General features: G+C 46.3%; 1 protein-coding gene across 3 annotated transcripts in view; it reads left to right on the top strand.

The window, feature by feature from the left end:
- Positions 1–19,097, top strand: part of Rtn4ip1 (reticulon 4 interacting protein 1) — a 52,650-nt gene extending 33,553 nt beyond the window's left edge. For 2 of the 3 annotated variants that reach the window (XM_028769022.1, XM_028769020.1), the window contains exons 7-9: positions 1,911–2,094; positions 5,720–5,812; positions 17,562–19,097. In XM_028769022.1, coding sequence (XP_028624855.1) covers positions 1,911–2,094; positions 5,720–5,812; positions 17,562–17,669 — 385 coding nt within the window. In that variant the 3' untranslated portion in view covers positions 17,670–19,097. The remainder of the gene's footprint in view (positions 1–1,910; positions 2,095–5,719; positions 5,813–17,561) is intronic. The other variant, XM_028769021.1, reaches the window with a different exon arrangement.
- The last annotated feature ends 871 nt before the right edge of the window (positions 19,098–19,968 follow it).

Raw genomic sequence — 19,968 nt, 5'->3', positions numbered from 1 at the left:
TAGTTTAAGTTGATCTCCTATTTTCTGCTGTTGGTAAGACCAGCATGACCCAAAGGCCATAGCCAACCTGTTCTCCTCTGTTGGCCTTTAATTGTATCTATGTTTGTGATTCATTTCCAGAAGAGAACCCGACAGCCAGAATGCTGAGGGACACTTAGTCTGGCCTCTCAGATCAGTGTGACAGTCCCCTCAGCTTCTCTGGCAAGAGCATTGCTGGTTGTACTTTTCCAGTAGGGGCTTTTTTGGCTTATAAATGCAGGCCTTTACCTTTCCTTCCTCCTCTATCCTTCCTTCCCCTCCCTCTTCTTATCTCTTTCTTTCCTCTTTCTTCCTCTTCCTTCAATAATGTCTTTTCTGTTGCTGTGAAGAGACACCATGACCAAGGCAACATATAAACCAAAGCATTTAATTACATCAACAACCATATGTGTGTGTGTGTGTGTGTGTGGAGAGAGAGAGAGAGAGAGAGAGAGAGAGAGAGAGAGAGAGAGAGAGAACGCATTCACTAACTGGGAATGGCGTGGGCTTTTGAAACCTCAAAGCTCACCCCCAGTGGTATATCTCCATTAAGGCCACACCTCCTAATTGGTCCCCAAAATTCCAACCAACTGGGAACAAATCATTGAAATATATGAGCATGCTGGGGCCATTGTCATTCAAACCAGCACAGACAGCTTAGTTGAAGTTAATCCTTACAATTATAACCTCTGTCTAGAGGTTGAACTCTGACTCTGTCTGTAGTAAACTTGTGACTTCTCCAAGTAGCAACTTTCTTGATACTTGAATCTTAGAAATTTTACAGCAAGAGATTGAACTCTCTTTCTAATCCAATTATACCGTGGTCGAGAAAGCAGAGGTGGGGCCTTATGGATGTTTTGTTAGCTTAAGGTCATGCCATTAATCAATCATTCCTGGCATAACTGAGCCTACAGCGTGTCTCCAGGCTTCTTTTCAGTTTGCCCATTTCACAACAGCAGTTTTAAGTTTACCACAGCTTCAGTAGCATCATACAATGCATTAGGAACAGAGTGGACACTCTCCGAATGAGAGGCGTGGTCCTCTGGTAAGGTCACTCCTGCCTTGCACAGCCTTTAATTTTTGTGTCTGTAGTTGAATCCCATGAAAGACTTAGTACTCTTGAAGCTGGCCAGAGCCAGTTTAGAAGCTTTGATGTTTGACTTCCTCCAGATCAATTTGGAAGGGAAAACTTTACCCAAGAGGAATTCTCAGTTGATTTGTTTAGTTTATACACACACATTTTCTAAACAGAACTTTGGTTTTGAAAGTACTTAAAAGCTTTCATGGTTTTCTCTCCCTTCTGAGCATGGTTTAATGATTACAGCAGTGTTAGGTTAGATTTAGAGATCTGAATATCTGTCAGTTCTGTGAAATCTATTATGTCACTCTGGGGTTGGAGCACGTCAGAGTAACGCTGAAGGCTGAGAGGAGGGTGTTGGTTTTTCTCTTTTCTTTCTTTTTATTCTTTTGTGCATTATCTTGATGCTATATATAAAACATACAAAAAGAACATTCCAGAAGATAAAGAGGACACATTTCTAATGAGTCATTTTTACGGGCAAACACTTTGAGTTTGAGTATACTTCTCTTTCAAGTAGTCATGTATACTGAAAAACACACTGCTGCTATTGGAACCCGGCTCTGTGGTCTTCACAGTGATGGCAGGGTCCCTCAGGCCAGACAGCCTCAGCTCTTCAGGGACTGTGTGGGACCCAGATCACCTGGCTCAGACCCACTTGCTTAAGGGGCATCTGCCCCTCCGTGGGAAGTACAGTGCACATGGTTTGTGAGCTGTCACTGAATACCCCGTGTAGCCAGCTGCAAATGGACTAGAGAGGATCCGTGTCCTGAGTAGACTGGCGGAGTGTTTCTATTTAATCCTTTCCCTCCAGGTTTGACTTTATCCTTGATAATGTTGGTGGATCTACTGAAACATGGGCTCTCAATTTTCTCAAGAAGTGGTCAGGAGCCACCTATGTGACTCTGGTGACTCCTTTCCTCCTGAACATGGACCGACTGGGCATTGCTGATGGCATGTTGCAGACCGGAGTCACCGTGGGTACAAAGGCATTGAAGGTAGGAAGGCAATCCTGATTGGTGGGAGTCAACAGGGGCCTGTTGGTTTGCCACTTGGCCCCTCTTCTCTCAGAGCCAGCCGACCACAGGGGCTGCCAGCATGCTCTCTGGACTCAAACAGCTGGGTTCAGATTCTGACCTCTGTGTAGTAACTGTGTGACCCTGAGCATGTTCCTTACTGTTTTTAAGCCCAGTGTCTGCCCATAAGGTGAGGTTGCTAATCTATGTACTTTACTGTGTTCTGTGAGCACTGACTAAGACAGTCCACATGACGAGCGTAGCACAAGACCCTGGACAGAAAGGCTTTTATTCATGCAGTCTGGTGAACTGTTATTACTTCTCTTGATTCCATGGGATACACCTTCTGCTTCCTTCCTGCCTGTACCTAAAGCTTTGCTTTCTCAGCAGCCTGAGAGCATGCGCAGCCTTGTACATAAAGGCAGAGACTTTACCGAGGCAGTTTCTGGCTGCCGCACTCATGGCAACAGTGGGATATATGTCTGGTTCCCAGGCAGAGGCCCTCGAACCTTTAGAGGTCTGTGGGGTACACAGCCTTAAGGACATTGTTGTTTTACTTCAGCAGCTGTGAAGGCTGACAGTCTCCTGCCTTTGCTGGCATTGTCTCTCCTGTCCCCACACTGCTTGTCTCTAGTGAATTACTGTTGGCGTGACGGGAGGTTGGGGGACTTTAGGTCAGTCAGGTTGACTGTATCGACAGGTCACTATGTCTTGGAATGTGTGATGCTCTAACGGCCAAACTGAATGCCTCCAGGGAGTGGTAGGCCTTGGAAATCAGTGCACATCACCTCTGCTACAGGAATGAGAGTAGGGCTTAAGTGTCCCTCTCTACTGAATGCCGTTACTTCTTGTCACCACAGAGGGTACAGAGGCTGATAAAATTTCAAGTTGTAAATTAGGGTAATTCTAGGGTATTGAATTAGAGGTGAAATGGTATACATGATAAAAGAAAATGAAGATAAAGATAAATTTTTTTTGCTTTTTTTTTGAGACAGGGTTTCTGTGTAGTCCTTGTTGTCTTGGAACTCACTCTATAGACCAGGCTGGCCTTGAACTCCTAGAGGTCTATCTTAAAGATGTGTGCCACCACCACCCAGAATGTTATTTTCTTAATTAGACTAGATAGTTCAGATTCAAGGCCCTCAAAGTAAAAGCTTGTTCATGGGTGGACTTAGCCAGCTTCACCGTGTGGACTTAGCCAGCTTCACCGTGTGGACTTAGCCAGCTTCACCGTGTGGACTTAGCCGGCTTTACCGTGTGGAGTTAGCCGGCTTCACCGTGTGGACTTAGCCGACTTCACTGTGTGGCTGGTTTTAGCTTTCTTCCCTTTCCTTCTATTGTTTTCTTTTCATTTTTCTGCATGTTTTTTTTAATGAGTTGCTAGAGATTGAACTTGGCCTCACCCATGTTGAGCAAGAAGTGCCATTGAGTCACACCCTGGCCCTTGAGATGGCTTTTTTGTTTTGTTTTCTTTTTAGATGGGGTTTCATTATGGAAGCTAGGCTTACCTGAAACTTGTGATCCTCCTGCCTCCACCTCCTAAGTGCTTGGATGGCAGATGTGAGCCACTGTGCTCAGCCTTTAGCTGCTACTTTCTAACAGTTATTATCTGTATCTTATGTGTGTGTGTATTTCCTGCATGTATGTATGTATACTGTGTGTATCCCCATTGCCGTTAGAGACGAGAGGAGAAGGCTGGTCGATCTCTTGGGACTGGTGTTGAGGACGATCGTAAGCTACCATGTCGGTATTGGGAACCAGAGCCAGACCCTCTGCCAGGACAGCGAGTGCTGAGCCAGCTCTAGCCCTCTTTAGTTATGCTAAAGATAAACGTGGGCACCATTTAGATTTAGAAATTAAGACTTTGGTTTCTTAAATTCCAAGGACTCACCTTGTTAGAGGTAGTACAGAGTGACAAGATGACTCGTTAACCTGACACATGCACGGTGCAGAGGTGAACAGAGTGGTCGCTGAGTTACTTCCCTTCATTCAGACCCTGTCCAGAAGCAATTTAAGGAAAACCATAAGTAGCTGTTGGCAGAGAAGGAATCTTAACTGTTCTTTGTTTCAAAACTTGGATTTCCAGACTTTAAAAGGCAAGCTTAGCCTGTGTGTAAGACTTCATAGTTACATGGAAAGACCTTATAAATTAACCTCCAAAGTTGTCCTTTGAGAGCGCAGCGACTCCTCTCTCTCTCTCTCTCCCCTCTCACTGGAAAGATGATAGTTCTCAGTGTCCTAAAAGCGCACGGTTAATGCCTGATCGTCACACTTCTAACTCTGACCTGCTCTGCTTTACCTTCTCAGCCGCAGTGGCCTGGGAAGACCCATGCAGACATCTTCTAGCAGAACATGAAACTGTGCTGTTGCAAATCAAGTGGTTGGCTTTGCAGAGGAACGTGTTGTGAGGGGCTTCAGATGTGGCAGTTGTGACCATTTTAGTTCCATTTTATTACCTTGAACAGTTACCAGAATGTTTTCACTGTGGTCCCGGAAGCCATGGCAGACCTTAGGAGAATCAGCTGAACAGGTCTCCTGTGGTTGTCATTTACTGGGTAGGCCTTGTGCTGAGGACAGCTTGGCATATCAGTGACTAGCTATATACACTGAGACAGAGCCTTTAACTGTTAGCTTTTTCATGACCTGTGCATTCGGTTGTATGACTCCATGTGTGGACATGACCCGCAGCGTAGGAAGCCCTGCTCTAGAACAGCTGTGATCAGATAGACTCCCTGTCCTCCTTGGTCGCATGGCAGAGCCTGAGCTGAGGGACTTTGCAGTTGCTTGTAGGAGCAGGTAGGGCAGCGCTGTGGTACTGAGTGTCCTTGTCCACCTCTGAGGACTCAGGTCACACAGAGATGTCTGAGAGCTTGGCTTACCTCACCTTGATAGTGTTTCCCTCAGCTCCTGCATAAAGGCAGCACTGTTCGAATGTAGCATGGGCCGCACGATGAGACCCTGTCTCAACGGTGAAAAGAATGACAGTTGTAAGTGGGCACACAGGTGGAGTGGAATCTTCTCTGTGTAGGAGTTTTGTCCATCTTTATCTTGAGAGGTTTTGCTCCATAAAGATTAGATGGCTTGGCACTTACAAGAACTACCATGGGTAGACCCAGCCATGATATAAAAACAATTTTACACTCTTTCTTTGAAGCTTCTTTACTCCTTTCAGAGTTAGGAACAGAAAACAACTTTTATTGACTATTGTTCCTAAAGCAGTTTTAAATGTAATAAGTCTCTTTTTGGCTTCCTGAAAACTTCAGTGGGGAATGCCTGGGGCTCTGGGCCCTAATTTCTTGTAGGTCAGCAGTTCTGTGCATGGGACTATTTGGACTATCATTGAAGGAAAGTTTTCCCATGTCGGTCATACAGGAAGACACCTGAGTTTACATGGACACGTCCTGCTCATTTGCTTATTCCATATATGGTATGGAATATCTGCTCTCCATCAGTCTCCAGGCCAAGGTCCTGGGCATACAATCACATGTCAGTGTGAAACAGGAAATAGGTTCATCTGTCTTAGCCACGCAGGAAATGTCTTTTGTTAGCAGCAGTTGGCCAGGTCTTCTTTTCTATACACTTACCATGATTATTTTCTTCCCTTTAGCATCTCTGGCAAGGAGTTCATTACAGATGGGCCTTCTTCATGGCCAGTGGCCCATATCTAGATGAAATTGCAGAACTGGTGGATGCAGGAAAGGTAGGTCCGCCCAGAAACCCTTTCTTGGTAACTTTGCGTTGGTGGCACTCCTCCTGTAGACTGTCCCCTAGGCCACATCCCTGGGAACACCGCAGGAGGAGGGAGGGAGCTGTGTGTTGTTTCTGTTACCATGGGGTTCGTGGAGAGCCCACTCTGTGTGCATAGTAACTCACCCTGTTTAGTCTCCCCCCGTGGTTTATACGTCAAGGGACAAGCCAGGGAAGGCCATTAGATGATGCTCTTCAGTTCTTAAAGGTGCATAGTTCGCAAGTAGCAGAGCTGGGATCTGAGCTGGGTGGTTAGTATTTTGGTGATGATATTTGAAAGATGGCACCCTCTGCACAAAGAGGAGAGGGTGCCTGCAGGTTCTCAACTCCTGGAGCTGTCTCAGTGATGGTGAGGCTGCCCTGGAGGGAGGCCTTTCCAGGGAAGAGGGAGAGCAGTATTGGATTTAAATCCCCATACCTGGGTGAGATGTAGTTCCCCAGTTTCCAGTCCAAGGTTAGTGTGTTCTAAACATAGACACAATTCAGAAGAGTGCAAGCACCAGCAAGGACGAGCCTGAGCAGAGACAACCACTGCTCCTCTTGCTGCTGCTGCCTGGCCTGGAGGGACTTCATGGAAAACGAATGTTGCAATTTCATCCTGTTGACGGTGTCCTTTGCCTTACAGAAGCTTTTCAGTTTCAGGAGATCCCTTTTATCAATTGTTGACTTAGAATCTAAGCTCTCAGTGTTCTTTCTGTTCAGGAAATTTCCCCTGTGCTAGTGCATTTGAGGCTTTCCTCCACTTTCTCTTCTATTAGACTCTGTGTATCTGGTTCTATTTTGAAGTCCTTGATCCACTTGGACTTGAGCTTTGTACAAGGAGATAAGACTGGATCAATGCGGATTCTTCTACATGCCGACCTCCAGTTGAACTAGCACCATTTGTTGAAAATGCTGTCCTTTTTCCACTGGATGATTTTAGCTCCTTTGTCAAAGATCAAGTGACCATAGGTGTGTGGATTCATTTCTGGGTCTTCAGTTCTATTCCACTGATCTTCTTGTCTGTGTCAGTACCAATACCATACAGTTTTTATCACTATTGCTCTGTAGTACAGCTTGAGGTCAGGGATGATGATTTTCCTAGACTTTTTTTATTGAGAATTGTTTTGGCTATCCTGGGTTTTATGTTTTTCCATATGAAGTTGAGGATTGCTCTTTCCATGTCTGTGAAGAATTGAGTTGGGATTTTGATGGAGATTGCATTGAATTTGTAGATTGCCTTTGGTAAGGTGGCCATGTTTACTTTGTTAATCCTACCAATCCATGAGCATGGGAAATCTTTCCATTTTCTGAGGTCTTAATCGATTTCTTTCTTCAGGGACTTGAAATTCTCATACAGATCTTTTACTTGCTTGGTTAGAGTTACACCAAGATATTATTACACCAAGATTTATATTATTTGTGGTTATTATGAAGGCTGCTGTTTCCCTAATTTCTTTCTCAGCCCATTTATCATTTGTATAAAGGAAGGCTACTGATTTTTTTGAGCTAATTTTATATCTAGCCACTTTGCTGAAGTTGTTTATCAGAGGTGAAGGGGAAGGGGATGGAGGATAAGGGGAAGAACTCTTCGAGTGGGAGCTGGGAGGGGGAGTAACATTTAGAATGTAAATAAATAAAATAATTAATTAGTTAAAAAAAATGAATGTTGCTGAGAGTTTTACTTCTCCCCTTAGGGGTATTGAGTCTTTTCAGGGCTGCCCAGATACCACCTTCAGTGGGTTGTTGTTGTTGTTGTTGTTTTATTCACTCATACAATAAATACATCCTGACTGCAGCTTCCCCTCCCTCTGCTGTTCGGTGCCCCTACCTCTCCTCGTCCCTGGATCCTGAGTGGCTACTTTTCAGACATTTAGGCTTGTTTGTTCAATTCTGTTGTAGCCAAGGGACTGTATATGTGGTCCATGATAGCCTGCATTAGCAGGAACTACTTTGGGGTTCAATTTTTGAACCTTGTCATGGACGTCTCAGGGTTGGTGTGTCCTGAGTAGAAACAGCCTTGCATTTTGTATGTATAGGACTCTCCCACATCCCACTCTTTGCTTTGCTTTACTCTTACCAAGAAAGGAACCATTGCTCAATACATGAGTGTCAGAGCCCCATAATCGCAGAGGACTCTGTCCCCAAGGCCTGCGTGAATGCTGGTGTTTGTCCTGATGACTGCTCACGATGCCCACATGCTTGTCATGTTCTCTTGTATTCAAAATATCAGGACTTTGTCTCTACTTGGAAATTGCTATTTACCCAACAGAGATGAGAGGTGATTTGTGTATATGTTCCAGTTAAATTTGGCAGATAACCAGTGGAACAGCTCAGAAGGGACAGGAGAGAAAGAAGAGGCCTTTGATGTATGTCAGCCTGGAGGAGGTCTGACTCTCTGTCCTGCTCAGGCTGCTAAGCTTGGGACTTGTTTTGACAGTGAAGAGCTCTGGGCCTGTGTAAGCCGGATTGGTGACTCTGGACACAGGGAGGTCAGGTGTCTTGTCAGGTCTCTGCTTTGAGGTGAGTGTGAGGTCACTGGGAAACTGCAGGGGGCAACAACAGACCTTGAAGACTGTCATTAGAAGAGCCTTGCTCAGCTGAACAAGGACAGTTCAATTCTTCAAAGCTCGGAGGAATGCTTAAGGAATCTGGCTAGCAGGAGCTAGTTGTGATGTAAAGACAGAACAACTAAGCCAACTGCTCTAGTTTTTTAGATAAATATATTCATAAGGTTCAGACTGGAAGTTGAGGTTATTTCAGATAGCTGTGTTTGACTGCATTCCTTGGTCACCAAGGTTCTGCTTGACTTAGACAAAACCAGCATACTATTTCCTGAAAAATCACAAAGGCAATCTATTCAAACAGGACAGGACAAAGGAGCACTGAGTTTGGGATCTGAGCTGGGTGGTTAGTATTTTGGTGATGATATTTGAAAGATGGCACCCTCTGCACAAAGAGGAGAGGGTGCCTGCAGGTTCTCAACTCCTGGAGCTGTCTCAGTGATGGTGAGGCTGCCCTGGAGGAGGGAGGCCTTTCCAGGGAAGAGGGAGAGCAGTATTGGATCTAAATCCCCATGCCTGACAGAGTCGTATTTCTGCGAGTAGTGAGTTGTCTCACTCTCCCTTTTGTTTTAACCCCCTTCTTATTTATTTCACATTAGGATATTAAAATGTCCGTCAGTCTTTATTTTGTAAATGGTTATGTTAATATTCCCCTGCACAGGTGTGCCAATATTTATTTGATCTTTTACAAACAGTGCTTCAGTGGCTAACCCAGCTTTGTTTTAAGTACTAACTGTGAGTAGATTCATTTCAGTTCTGGGAAATGCAATTACTGAGCCCCAAGTATTTTGATAAGTAGTCAGACAGCAGCTTTTGAAATCCAGTGTTTAGTGTTTGCCATATCTCTTCGTCCCCTTGCTCCTCTCTCTAGTGTCCTCTTGCCCTTTGCTTGTTTCACCTCGGGACTGACTTGTCTTGGAAACGTGGAGAAGACCTGGTGTTCTTCACTTGTAACCTGAACTTTCTGGTTATAAACCATGTTTGGGGCTGAGGAGGTGGCTTCTTGGGTGACATGCTTGCCAAAAAGCATCTGCAGCAGCCACACAGAGGCAGGCATGCTGGCACAGGCCTACAGTCTCAGCACAGGGAGGCTTCAAAGGTTCGCTGGCCAGTCAAGATAGCCAGTCAGTGAACTCCAGGTTCAGTGACAGACCCTGCCTCAAAACAGAGTGGACAGTAGAGGAAGACACTTAAGGTCAACCTCTGGCCTCCACATCTACACATAGTGATGCGTACAGAGGCCACCTCCTCACGCACAGCACCTGACTTACGTCTTCCTAGTGGAGTCTTGTCAGCCCTGTGTGCACCACAAGCATGGAGAAGCTGCAGATCACAGTGCCACAGTACTAAGGAGTCAGACAGAACAGCATTGTCCCACACTCTCACTTTGCTTTCTGGCAGGGTGGCATTCTGTAAATATTTCTGTCATTACACTCCTACCATTCTCAGGCCCAAGTGATAAGGAGCTGGCATTTACAAGTATTTGGGGCCTTACCATCATTTCTTCTAGAAATTCAGACTCAGGCGTTGCTCTCACTGGACTGTGACCATGAGACTTTCTGACCATAGTAGAATTTTGTATATACATTTATTGTAGCCATATACAATTTGGATCTAGATTTTAAGACTGGTATAATATTTTTTAGTGTCTTAACCAGGGACTAGAATAATATAGTCAGTGAGCTAAATCCAATCTTATGTCTGGTGGTTTCTTTTTCTTTTCTGTCCCTAAGCTGAGAATGGCTTTTATATTTTAAAAGCATTTAAAATTTTTTATTGTTTATTTTATGTGTGTGTGGGGTGTGTGTGTGTGTGAACGTTCAGGTTATATGTGTGTTTAGCTGTTTGTGTAGTGTCTGTGTATGTTCATATGTGTACAGATACAAATGCACCTGTGTATATGTGCACATGGTGGCCAGAGAACAAAATTGTTCTTGTCACCTTATTTTCTGAGAGAGGGTCTCTTACTGAACCTTGAGCTAGACTGGCTGGCCACAGAGCTCCAGGGATCTGTCCGACTCTGCCTCCACTTGCTTGCCTTACCCCAGAGCTGGGGTTATAGATGCATGTTGTGACTCTCAGCCTTTTACATGGGTGCCTCTGGACTTAAGTCTTTGTGATTGTGCCTACTTTTACCTACTGAGCCATCTCCCCAGCCCCAGATTTACATTTGTAATGGATTTTTAATTAAATTAAATTAAATTTAATTTTAATGGGTATGGGTGTTTTTGCCTACATGTGTCTGTGTACCACGTATTGTGCCTGGTGCCTATGCAGGCCAGAAGAGGACATCAAATCCCCTGGAATTGGAGTTACAGACAGTTGTGAGCTGCACTGTGGGTACTGGGAATTGAACCTGAGTCCTCTGGAAGAGCAACTAGTTCAGATGAACAGTTGAGCCATTTCTCTACCCCCTCCCCCAAACAAGACAACAAAACCACAACCCTGCAGATCATGTGTGGCCCAAAGCATTGTTCACTAATTAGTCTATTACTGAAAGTCTTGTAAGCAGTAGTCTGGTAGCTTGTGCCTGCCTCAGTGCCAAGTAGAACAACTACCATGAGTTCAAAACCAGCGTGGGCTATAATGTAAGACCCTGTATTTAAAAAGGAAAAAGAAAGAAAGAAAGAAAGAAAGAAAGGAAGGAAGGAAGGAAGGAAGGAAGGAAGGAAGGAAGGAAGGAAAGAAAGAGAAAGAAAAAGGAAAAGAAAATAAACCAAGTTAGAGAGGAGTTGAAAGTTTCCTAACCCTGAAGGAGAAAAACAAAAAGAGAAAAATTTCCTGATCCTTATCTTAGGTACATTGTTAACTTGGTTGTAACCAAAGGAACTGATCATATATAGAAGCGGCAGAGAGGAACCTGTGCTGGTGGCAGGATGGCAGACAGTGGCCTTCCCTGCTAGCTTCCTCTTTTCAGCTGCTCCCACAGCCGAAGGACCTGGGCTCTCAGACATCACTGTGAAAACACTGTTCTAACCAAGCCTCACAGGAGCATCAGAGACCAGAGCATCAGTGGCTAGATCATCGGTGACCAGAGCATTGGTGGCCAGAGCGGAGCATTGGTGGCCAGAACATTGGTGGCCAGAACATTGGTGGCTAGAACAGAGCATCAGTGGCTAGAGCAGAGCATCAGTGGCCAGAGCAGAGCATTGGTGGCCAGAACAGAGCATTGGAGGCTATAGCAGAGCATCGGTGGCCAGAGCAGAGCATCGGTGGCCACAGCAGAGCATTGGAGGCTAGAGCAGAGCATTGGAGGCTAGAGCAGAGCATTGGAGGCTAGAGCAGAGCATCGGTGGCCAGAGCAGAGCATTGGAGGCTAGAGCAGAGCACTGGAGGCTAGAGCAGAGCATCGGTGGCCAGAGCAGAGCATTGGAGGCTAGAGCAGAGCATCGGTGGCCAGAGCAGAGCATTGGCGGTCAGAGCATTGAGTGTAACGAGCTGCTTCTGAAAGCCGGCCTTGGGCATGCCGCAGTTCATTGGCATTGCCTCCTAAGCACAATAAGCGTCCTGTTATACCATCTGGTGAATTGTTTGTAGTTGGAATTGAAAAAGCTGTGGCAAAAAGTGAGCCATGTTTATACCATTGGTTAGCATAGGTTAGAAAGAGAAACCTTGATGCCTCTCTGTTGTCCTCTGTAGGCGGCTTCTGGGAAGAATGACTGTATTGGGGAAAAATATTTATTCACACTTGTTTATATACACACACATTAGCCTCTGATAGAAATAAAGCACCACAAACAGCATGGCTTAGTGTCACACACATTTATTATTTTATAGTCTTGAGAGTCAGTAGTCTGACATGGTCGGAGACCGGCCTGTCTTCTAAAGATCCTATGCTCTACTTTGTTGATCCAAGGCTTTGGGTACCTTTAACTTAATCACATCTGCAAAGCCCTTTGCTACTTCCTGTCGCAGACTTAGGGAACTGGGGTGTGAGTGTTCTGGGTGAGGCCAGTATTCTGCCTGACCCAGTGCACAGGAATCCTGGAATACTGGTGCTCTTGAAGAGGGAAACCAGATGGCTATAGACCAAGAATGGAAGGAAGAGGCTTTATTTCCTTATCATTTTGTTATATATTTTAAAGTATCTGCTAGCCTGGAGCTCCTAGGCTCAAGTGATGCTGTCACTTTAGCTCCCTGAGGAGCTGGATAACAGGATTGTACTGCCTCGATCCCATTGACTGATTTAGTGATTGATTGATTGAGAAAAGGTCTTTCTATGTAGCCCTGACTGGCCTAGAACCTTATATATAGATGAGGCTAGTGTCAAAACCACAGAGATTAAAAGCCACACCCAGCCCCCTTTAGCCTTTTGCACATCCTTACCTGCACACTTATATTCCTTACACAATTTTTTATTTGTTTTTGTTTTGAGACAGGGTCCTGACTGACCTGGAACGCACTCACTATGTTGATAGATCTGGCTGGCCTGGAACTCACAGAGATCTAGCCTTCTGAGTGCTAGGGTTAAAGGCGTGCACTACTATGCCTGCCTATGAAAATTTTAAGCCCCTTTCATGTCATGTACTTAATGCTCAGGTCTCTTCCGAATTCTAGGTGAGGATTCAAGCTTGGCTGAGCAGTGACATAATCTTCCCGGACTTTATGTCTTTGTTTTTGTTGCCATCAGAAGAGCTCCCATGTAACCCGAGCTCAGTCTACAGAGTCCACTGAGGACTCCCTCGTGCTCTGTTTTGTGTGTTTGCTGGGAGTAGTCACTTCCCCGTCAGCACTGCCCATCAGAGCTTTCTGTAGTGGTGGCAGTGCCTCTCCAGGCGGTCAGCAGGCGCCACTGAAGCCCTCAGGACATTGCGTATTAGGATTGTGGCTAGTGCAGCTGGGAGTCTGACCTTTCCAGTCTGGTTACTCACTTGATTGAATTTAACTAGTCACATGTGTCAGGAGGTCGCTGTATTAGACGTTAGCTTTGCAGGAATGCAGAGTTCTGAGGTAGATGATTTCCTGTATATGGCCAGGCTACCTCAGCAGTAGACCATGATCCAAGCCTCAAGCTTCATGCTGCAACTGGATCCTGCTCCATTGGAGGAATATGACCGTTAGATCCTGACAACCACTAGAAAGGGTTAGCTTACCTGATACCTCAGCATCTCATCTTGTAGCCTTGACGCTTCTGGATTCCTCTTATTTTCTTGTTTGTTTTTTGCCTTTGTTTTTTATTTGTTTAATTTTTTTAAAACACGGTTCCAGGTCTCAGTATGTAGCCCAGGCTGGCCTTGAATTCATATGCTCTCATAGCTAGCCCCTGGCTTTGGGTCACATATGTGACCATCATGCTTGGCTTTTCTGACTTTTATTTCCAAGCTCTTGGAATTGTCTCCTCCACACGCCTGGCTGGGAGGGACTGCTTCGTGCATGCTCTCCTGATGGGTGCATCCGTTCTCTTAGAGCACAGCTTCACCCACCATCCCCATCCCTCAGTGCTCCTTTCTGAGCATAGGAAGTGCCCAAGAAACAGCAGACGGGAACAGAACTTGCCTCTTCCTGTTGTCTTCTTATCCCTGGAGATTGAGAACCTCCTTCCTCCTGGATATTGACACTGATAGGTCTGGGAAGTCCTGGGCTAACAGAAACTGGGTGTGGCCATTCCAGAGATGGCTCTGGGACTGTGGTCCTGGCGGCATTCACAGGGGTGTGGATTTGGACTCCGGCTGGGCTCCTGAGAGCTTTGGCTTTGCATGGACCACTGGTGCACTTGTGTTCCAGTTTCCTGTCCTAAATTCTCAGGCACTCATCCCCTGTAGCTCTTCCTGCCCCTCAAAGGCTTGCCTAGGGGCTGGTCAGCAGCAGTGCTGTATGTGGTAAGCTCATACTTAGGGAGGGTGAATTTCCTGAGTCCCCGTGTTAAAAGGATGCCAGGGAGCAAGTGCCAGGCCCTGGGTCCCGTGTAAGGGAGGGAAGGTGTGCTCAGGAGACCACACACTTGGCTCCCACACTGAATAAGGGCTGCTGCCGTGGGCGTTTCCTGGTCACCTGTGAGCCCCGGTGTGAGGCTTTGAGCCTGCCTGCTTTATAACAGGGCTCCCCTTGCCAAGTGCACTATAGCAGTGTCATCACATAATGTCGCACTTGACTTTGAGTAAGCTTTCTCTCCCCCCTGGAGTTAACTCTAATACCTTTGTCTTTAACAGACAGGCATTCTAGGTCCAGCGTGTGGCTGTATAGTGGTCACCCGTGCATTGTGCGGCTAATCTCCCCGGACTGTCACAGATTCAGCCACTGGGGGCATTTGCTTGACTGTAGTTTGAAAGCCTTTTTTCCCCCATTGTCATTTACAGGAATTGCTAAATGACTTATTATGCCATGGTCAGCCCTCTCCGGCTCTTTGTCACAAAGGGCCTGCCCAGTCAAATTAAAGTGTGCAGCCACCACAAGCGTCCGGTCAGCAGGTCAGCTTCTGTGGCTCTGGCAGAGAGCGCTGAGGGGGGCATGGCTTATGGCTCAGGCAGTGCGTTCTGGAGTGGAGTCTGGTTTGTGTACCTGCTCTAGCTAGTGCTCTGCAGGCAGGAGGCTTAGTGAGCTTTGTAGAATGGAGGAATATGTGGATGGTGGTGTCTGGTGTATAAGAATAAAGCAAAAAAGGCAGAGATTCTCTCAGAAGTATGTACGTACCTTTCTGGAACTTACTCAGAACGTGTTCTGTTCCCTACCCCCAGAGTCTGATTGCATTGTACTGAGAGGCGCTGGAGAATGTCTTCCCTGTGCTTGCAGTCATCCATTTACCAGCTAAATGGCATTGGGTAAAGCGTCCTTGGAGCCTCCTAGGGGAGTGATAGGCTTAGGGTTCAATACAGAGAAGGCAGCTCAGCCCAGCCCTTAATGTGCTTCTGTAGTGCTGTGGAAGGGTCAGGTCCTACTCAGAGCTGGGGGTCATCAGCTAGTGATATTCTCTAAGCAGTGTACCATGTCGTCTGCCATCTTTGGGGGGCTGGACGCAGGCTTTAGAGGCCAGCTCTTCAGCTGACATATGGAAGGAAGGTTAGGATTCAGGTTGTGATAACTCACTGTAACCCCTGGATACCTTTCCGCTCCTTCCTGGGTAGGGGGAGAGCATCAGATGGTAGTGACAGGCCTGTGCAGTGGAGGGAACAGCGGCAGTGACATTAGGTGAGTCCTGCCACTCGGCACAGTAACTCAGCCCTGTGCCCCAGAGTGTCAGAGGAAAGGAGTGACACTTACCTGGAAGGCATGTCACTTGGGGGGGTTCCTCCAACAGTGAGGGTGCTCCCCACTCTATTGTGACTCTGGACTTGCAGGCTTGTGGGTGCAGAGGAATCTTCAGCTCTTGGGAACGTTAGGTGTCTGAGCTCTGAAAGTCACATCAGGAAATTGCATCAGATGCATCTGAATGTCGTAAACCATCTCTTCCTTTGTCAAAGGAAAAGACTCATTTAGGCTGAGTCAGGGTGAGCCTGTGGCAGCTGATCCTTGTCAGTGGAGCTGTGAGAAGCAGTCCAGGGAGGTGTCCAGTGGACAGTGACTGTGTCTGCTAGACATTTGGGAGGAGGAGTTGAGGTGGACTTCTGCATAGAGATTGGGTGTTGCTGGGACCTGCTCTCAGGAGGCTTCTGTCAGTACTGAGGCACTGTTAGGGTAGCTAGCAGTACTCAGACCCCACTGAAGTGGCTGGGCTGGCGTTCCTCATCCTGTACAGTGTAAGCATTGTGCTGCTGCTGAGTGGAATTCCCAAGGCCCAGAGAACTAACATAGGGCTCCTGTTTCCTACCTCACCGCTTTTCAGTTTAGTGACTTAAGTACCCCATGTGTCGTGTCGGTATTATACATGTTGGTGTTACAGATGTATAAATGTATAAATGTGTACAGTACATGTTGGTGTTACAGATGTATAAATGTATAAATGTGTACAGTACATGTTGGTGTTACAGATGTATACAGTACATGTTGGTGTTACAGATGTATACAGTACATGTTGGTGTTACAGATGTATAGATGTACAAATGTGTACAGTACATGGTGTTACAGATGTATAGATGTATAAGTGTATACAGTACATGTTGGTGTTACAGATGTATACAGTACATGTTGGTATCGTAGATTAGTATAAAGATGTGGTCTATGCACAGATACTTTCTGCTCTAAGTATCTATGCAGATGTTTAAGACTAGAAAACAAGCTATGCTGTGTGCTACTTCCTGTACAACAGGGAACACGTCAGAGCCTTGTACTCAGCTGTAGTAAGGTCATGATTTGAGAAGGGCTCAGTGGCTCGTGGAGCGGCTCAGAGGGGAGAGCACCTGCAGGTGAAGGGTAGAAAGGGCTGGGAGGCCAGGATGCAGGTGTGTGGACAAGAGGCTAACAGAGTTACCACAGCATGCAGAATTAGAAAGTAACTGAGGGCTAGTGGGATGGCTCAGTGTAATGGCGTTTGCCAAGCAAATCTGATGCCAACCTTGATTGCCAGAAACCAGGGCAGAAGGACTAGGCTTTATTTAGTTTATTTTATGTGCACTTGAGTTTGTGTGCTGTGGGTGTTTGAGCCCCAGGAACTGTAGTTGCAGACAACTGTGAGCTGCCATGTGGGTGTTGGAATCTGAACGCTGTTCCTTTGGAAGAGCAGCAGCCAGTGCTTTTAACTGCTGAGCCATCTCTCCAGCCCCATGCGTAGGAAGGATAGAAGGAGAGAACTGATTCCTGAGAGTCATCTGATTTCTACATGTAACAGACAATGCATTTATCTACACCCACCACACACACACACACACACACACACACACACACACACACACGTCATACCATACACACATTATACCATGCACACACAACCACACACATCACACCACACACAACCACATGCTAATAAATAAAATAGAATTTTCTAAAAGTGAAAATGTCAAGCAGCATGAAGGCCAAGGTTAGGGTGTAGGGTCTTGGAATGGCAGGGCTCTTAGCAGGAGTGTCAGCATCACAGAGTAGGGATGAGGTGGAGTAAAGGTGAAACTGAGGGTAAGATTGGAGAGGTGAGATGGAATGAGGAGAAGTCGGGGAAGCTGGAGCTCCTGATGTCAGCACATGGCAAGGAGGCCCTGCCGTGAGGCAGCCTTGAGGGATGTCTGCAGACACTCTCTGCCTTGGCAAGGTAGGCGTTCTTCTCAACCGTTGGTCTCCTCTTGTGTTTTATAGATTCGGCCAGTTATTGAACGGACCTTTCCTTTTTCTGAAGTCCCAGAAGCCTTCCTGAAGGTGGAGAGAGGCCACGCCCGAGGAAAGACTGTGGTTAACGTAGTCTAAATCAATGTGTGCGTGCCAGCCATCAGCTGCTGCTCTCTGCTTGCCGAGTGCCTCTGATCCGGACATCTGGCTCTCACCAGACATTCTCCCAAGTCAGACTTTACATTTCATGATCTGTATAAAACCTAAATCTGGGCTGGTGAGAGAGCTCACAGCTACGTTGCCCACAGTGCAGCGTGGCTACCTGAGTTTAGTTCCCGGAGCCCACATGAGGGAGGGGGAGCTGATTCCACAGGATTGTTCTCTCGCCCCACCCCCACCCCCACGCCCACCCCCACCCATGCACACACCTCCACAATGATAAAGAAAATATATAATGCATGTGTGGGCACACGTGACAGGCGCACTTGTGGACATCACAGAAAACCTTTGGTGTCAGTGCTTCTACCATGTAGGTTCTGGGGTAGAACCTAGGTCATTATGTTTGGTGGCAGGTGCCTTTACTGAGTCATCTCACTGGCCCAATAAAAAAACATTTTAAAAATACATGTTTTTAAAAATACTTTTAAAATTAATTATTTAAGTTGACATACAGAATAGTTTCTTTATGGCAGTCCATGTGTACATTCATGGAATGTAGCCTTTTTTGCTAATCATTTGCCAATGCTCAATACAAAACAGTCAGCTCCTGCACTTGCCTATAGTCAGTGGGAAGTACAGGGTGGCTTGTTTTAATGTATTTCTATTTTCTGTCGTGTGTATGGGTATTTTGCTTATATATATATAAGACACATGGCATGTCTTATACCTGGGGAGGCCAGAGGAGGGTGTCATGTGCCCCGGAACTAGAATTAACAGGTGATTGTGAGCTGCCATGTAGGTGCTGGGAACTGAACCTGAGTCCTCGGGAAGAGCAGCCGGTGTACTTAACTGCAGAGTGTCTCCAGCCTCTGCACAGTGGTTTTGGTTTTGTAATCTGTGATCTGACCCAGCTGTGTAGATTTTTGTGACGTTTTTGAGTTCAGACCCCACCATCTTACCTAATGTCTGTGAGATTCTAAAATGGGTCAGAACATCTCCCGAGGACCTACATGTGCAACATACACTCGTGATAATATTGGGAGGTGGCAGAACTTTAGGTAGGACCCAGTGGGAGGAAGTGGGGCGGTGCTGTTGGAGGAGATACCAGGGCCCAGTTCTTTCCTGCTCCTATGTCCTGATCACCTGTAGGCAAGCCTGTGGAGTATTTTCTTGACTGATGATTGATGTGGGTGGGTCCAGCCCTCTGTGGGAGGTGCCATCCCTGGGTAGGTAGTCATGGGGTGTCTAAGAAACCAAACTGAGTAAGCTAAGGGGAGCAAGCCAGTCAGCAGCACTCCTCTGTGGCCTCTGCTTTGGTCCCCGCCTCCAGACTCCTTCATTCCTTGAGTTCCTGCCCTCCACGATGGACTGTAATCTGTGAAGTGTAATAAACCCTTTCCTCCTCAAGTTTGGTTTTGGTTACCAATTTTATCACAGCAGTGGAATCCTAACTAAGACAGAAATCAGAACCAGGAGTGGGATTTTCTGTGAGTTCTGACCATGTTGTTTGGCAAGGATTATTTGGAGCTTTGGGTGGAAAAGCCGTTAAGCACTTAAAGCTTAACGGGCTGTTCTGTGGGAGCTTGGGATCCAGGTGTGCTTAAAGGGAGCCCTGTGATGGAGGCCTGGCCCACAAAGTTCAGAGGCAAGCAAAGACGCCTGGAACCATTTGTGATATATTTTAAATGTAGAATCTGTGGTTCTGGTCAGCTGGGGCTGAAGAACCAGTTGTGATGGAACTACTGAAGCAAAACCTTTGCTTTGACTGATGCCGAGAAACCACTGGTGAAGGTGCTGCCTCAGTGGTCGTGGTGACCCACACATATTGGAGATACCAGTACCATGGGGTGGACCACCAAGGACATCATCAGCCGCAGCGAAGAGCCAACTCTAGCTTATGAGACAAACTGGACACGGAATGGCAGAGACGGAGAAGTGGAGCTTCCTAGGCCCTTGGTGCCCAGATGATCATGAGTGGGTCCCAGATATCAAGCACGGAACATCTTTGCTCTGAATTGTGATTATGCCCTGGTTCTTCCTCTTGGAATAAAAAGGTATGTTAGTGTGTGTGTGTGTGTGTGTGTGTTTGTGTGTGTGTATAGGAGCCCACAGATCAGAAATTTGGACTTTTAAAAAGACACTTGAGTTTTCTAAGAGAACTTAGACTTTTACAGTGCTGAAAAATTTAAAGACCGGGACTTCTAAAGGTCCGTTATGTTTTATATTGTGATGTGATACTGACATGACACCTTGGGGACAAATAAGGAAAGGTTATAAA

The sequence above is a fragment of the Grammomys surdaster genome, unplaced genomic scaffold (genome assembly GCF_004785775.1).
Source record: "Grammomys surdaster isolate TR1022 unplaced genomic scaffold, NIH_TR_1.0 190, whole genome shotgun sequence".
Classification (NCBI taxonomy): domain Eukaryota; kingdom Metazoa; phylum Chordata; class Mammalia; order Rodentia; family Muridae; genus Grammomys; species Grammomys surdaster.
Note: the sequence above shows the minus strand (reverse complement) of the source record. Positions and strands in the feature narration are given on the sequence as shown.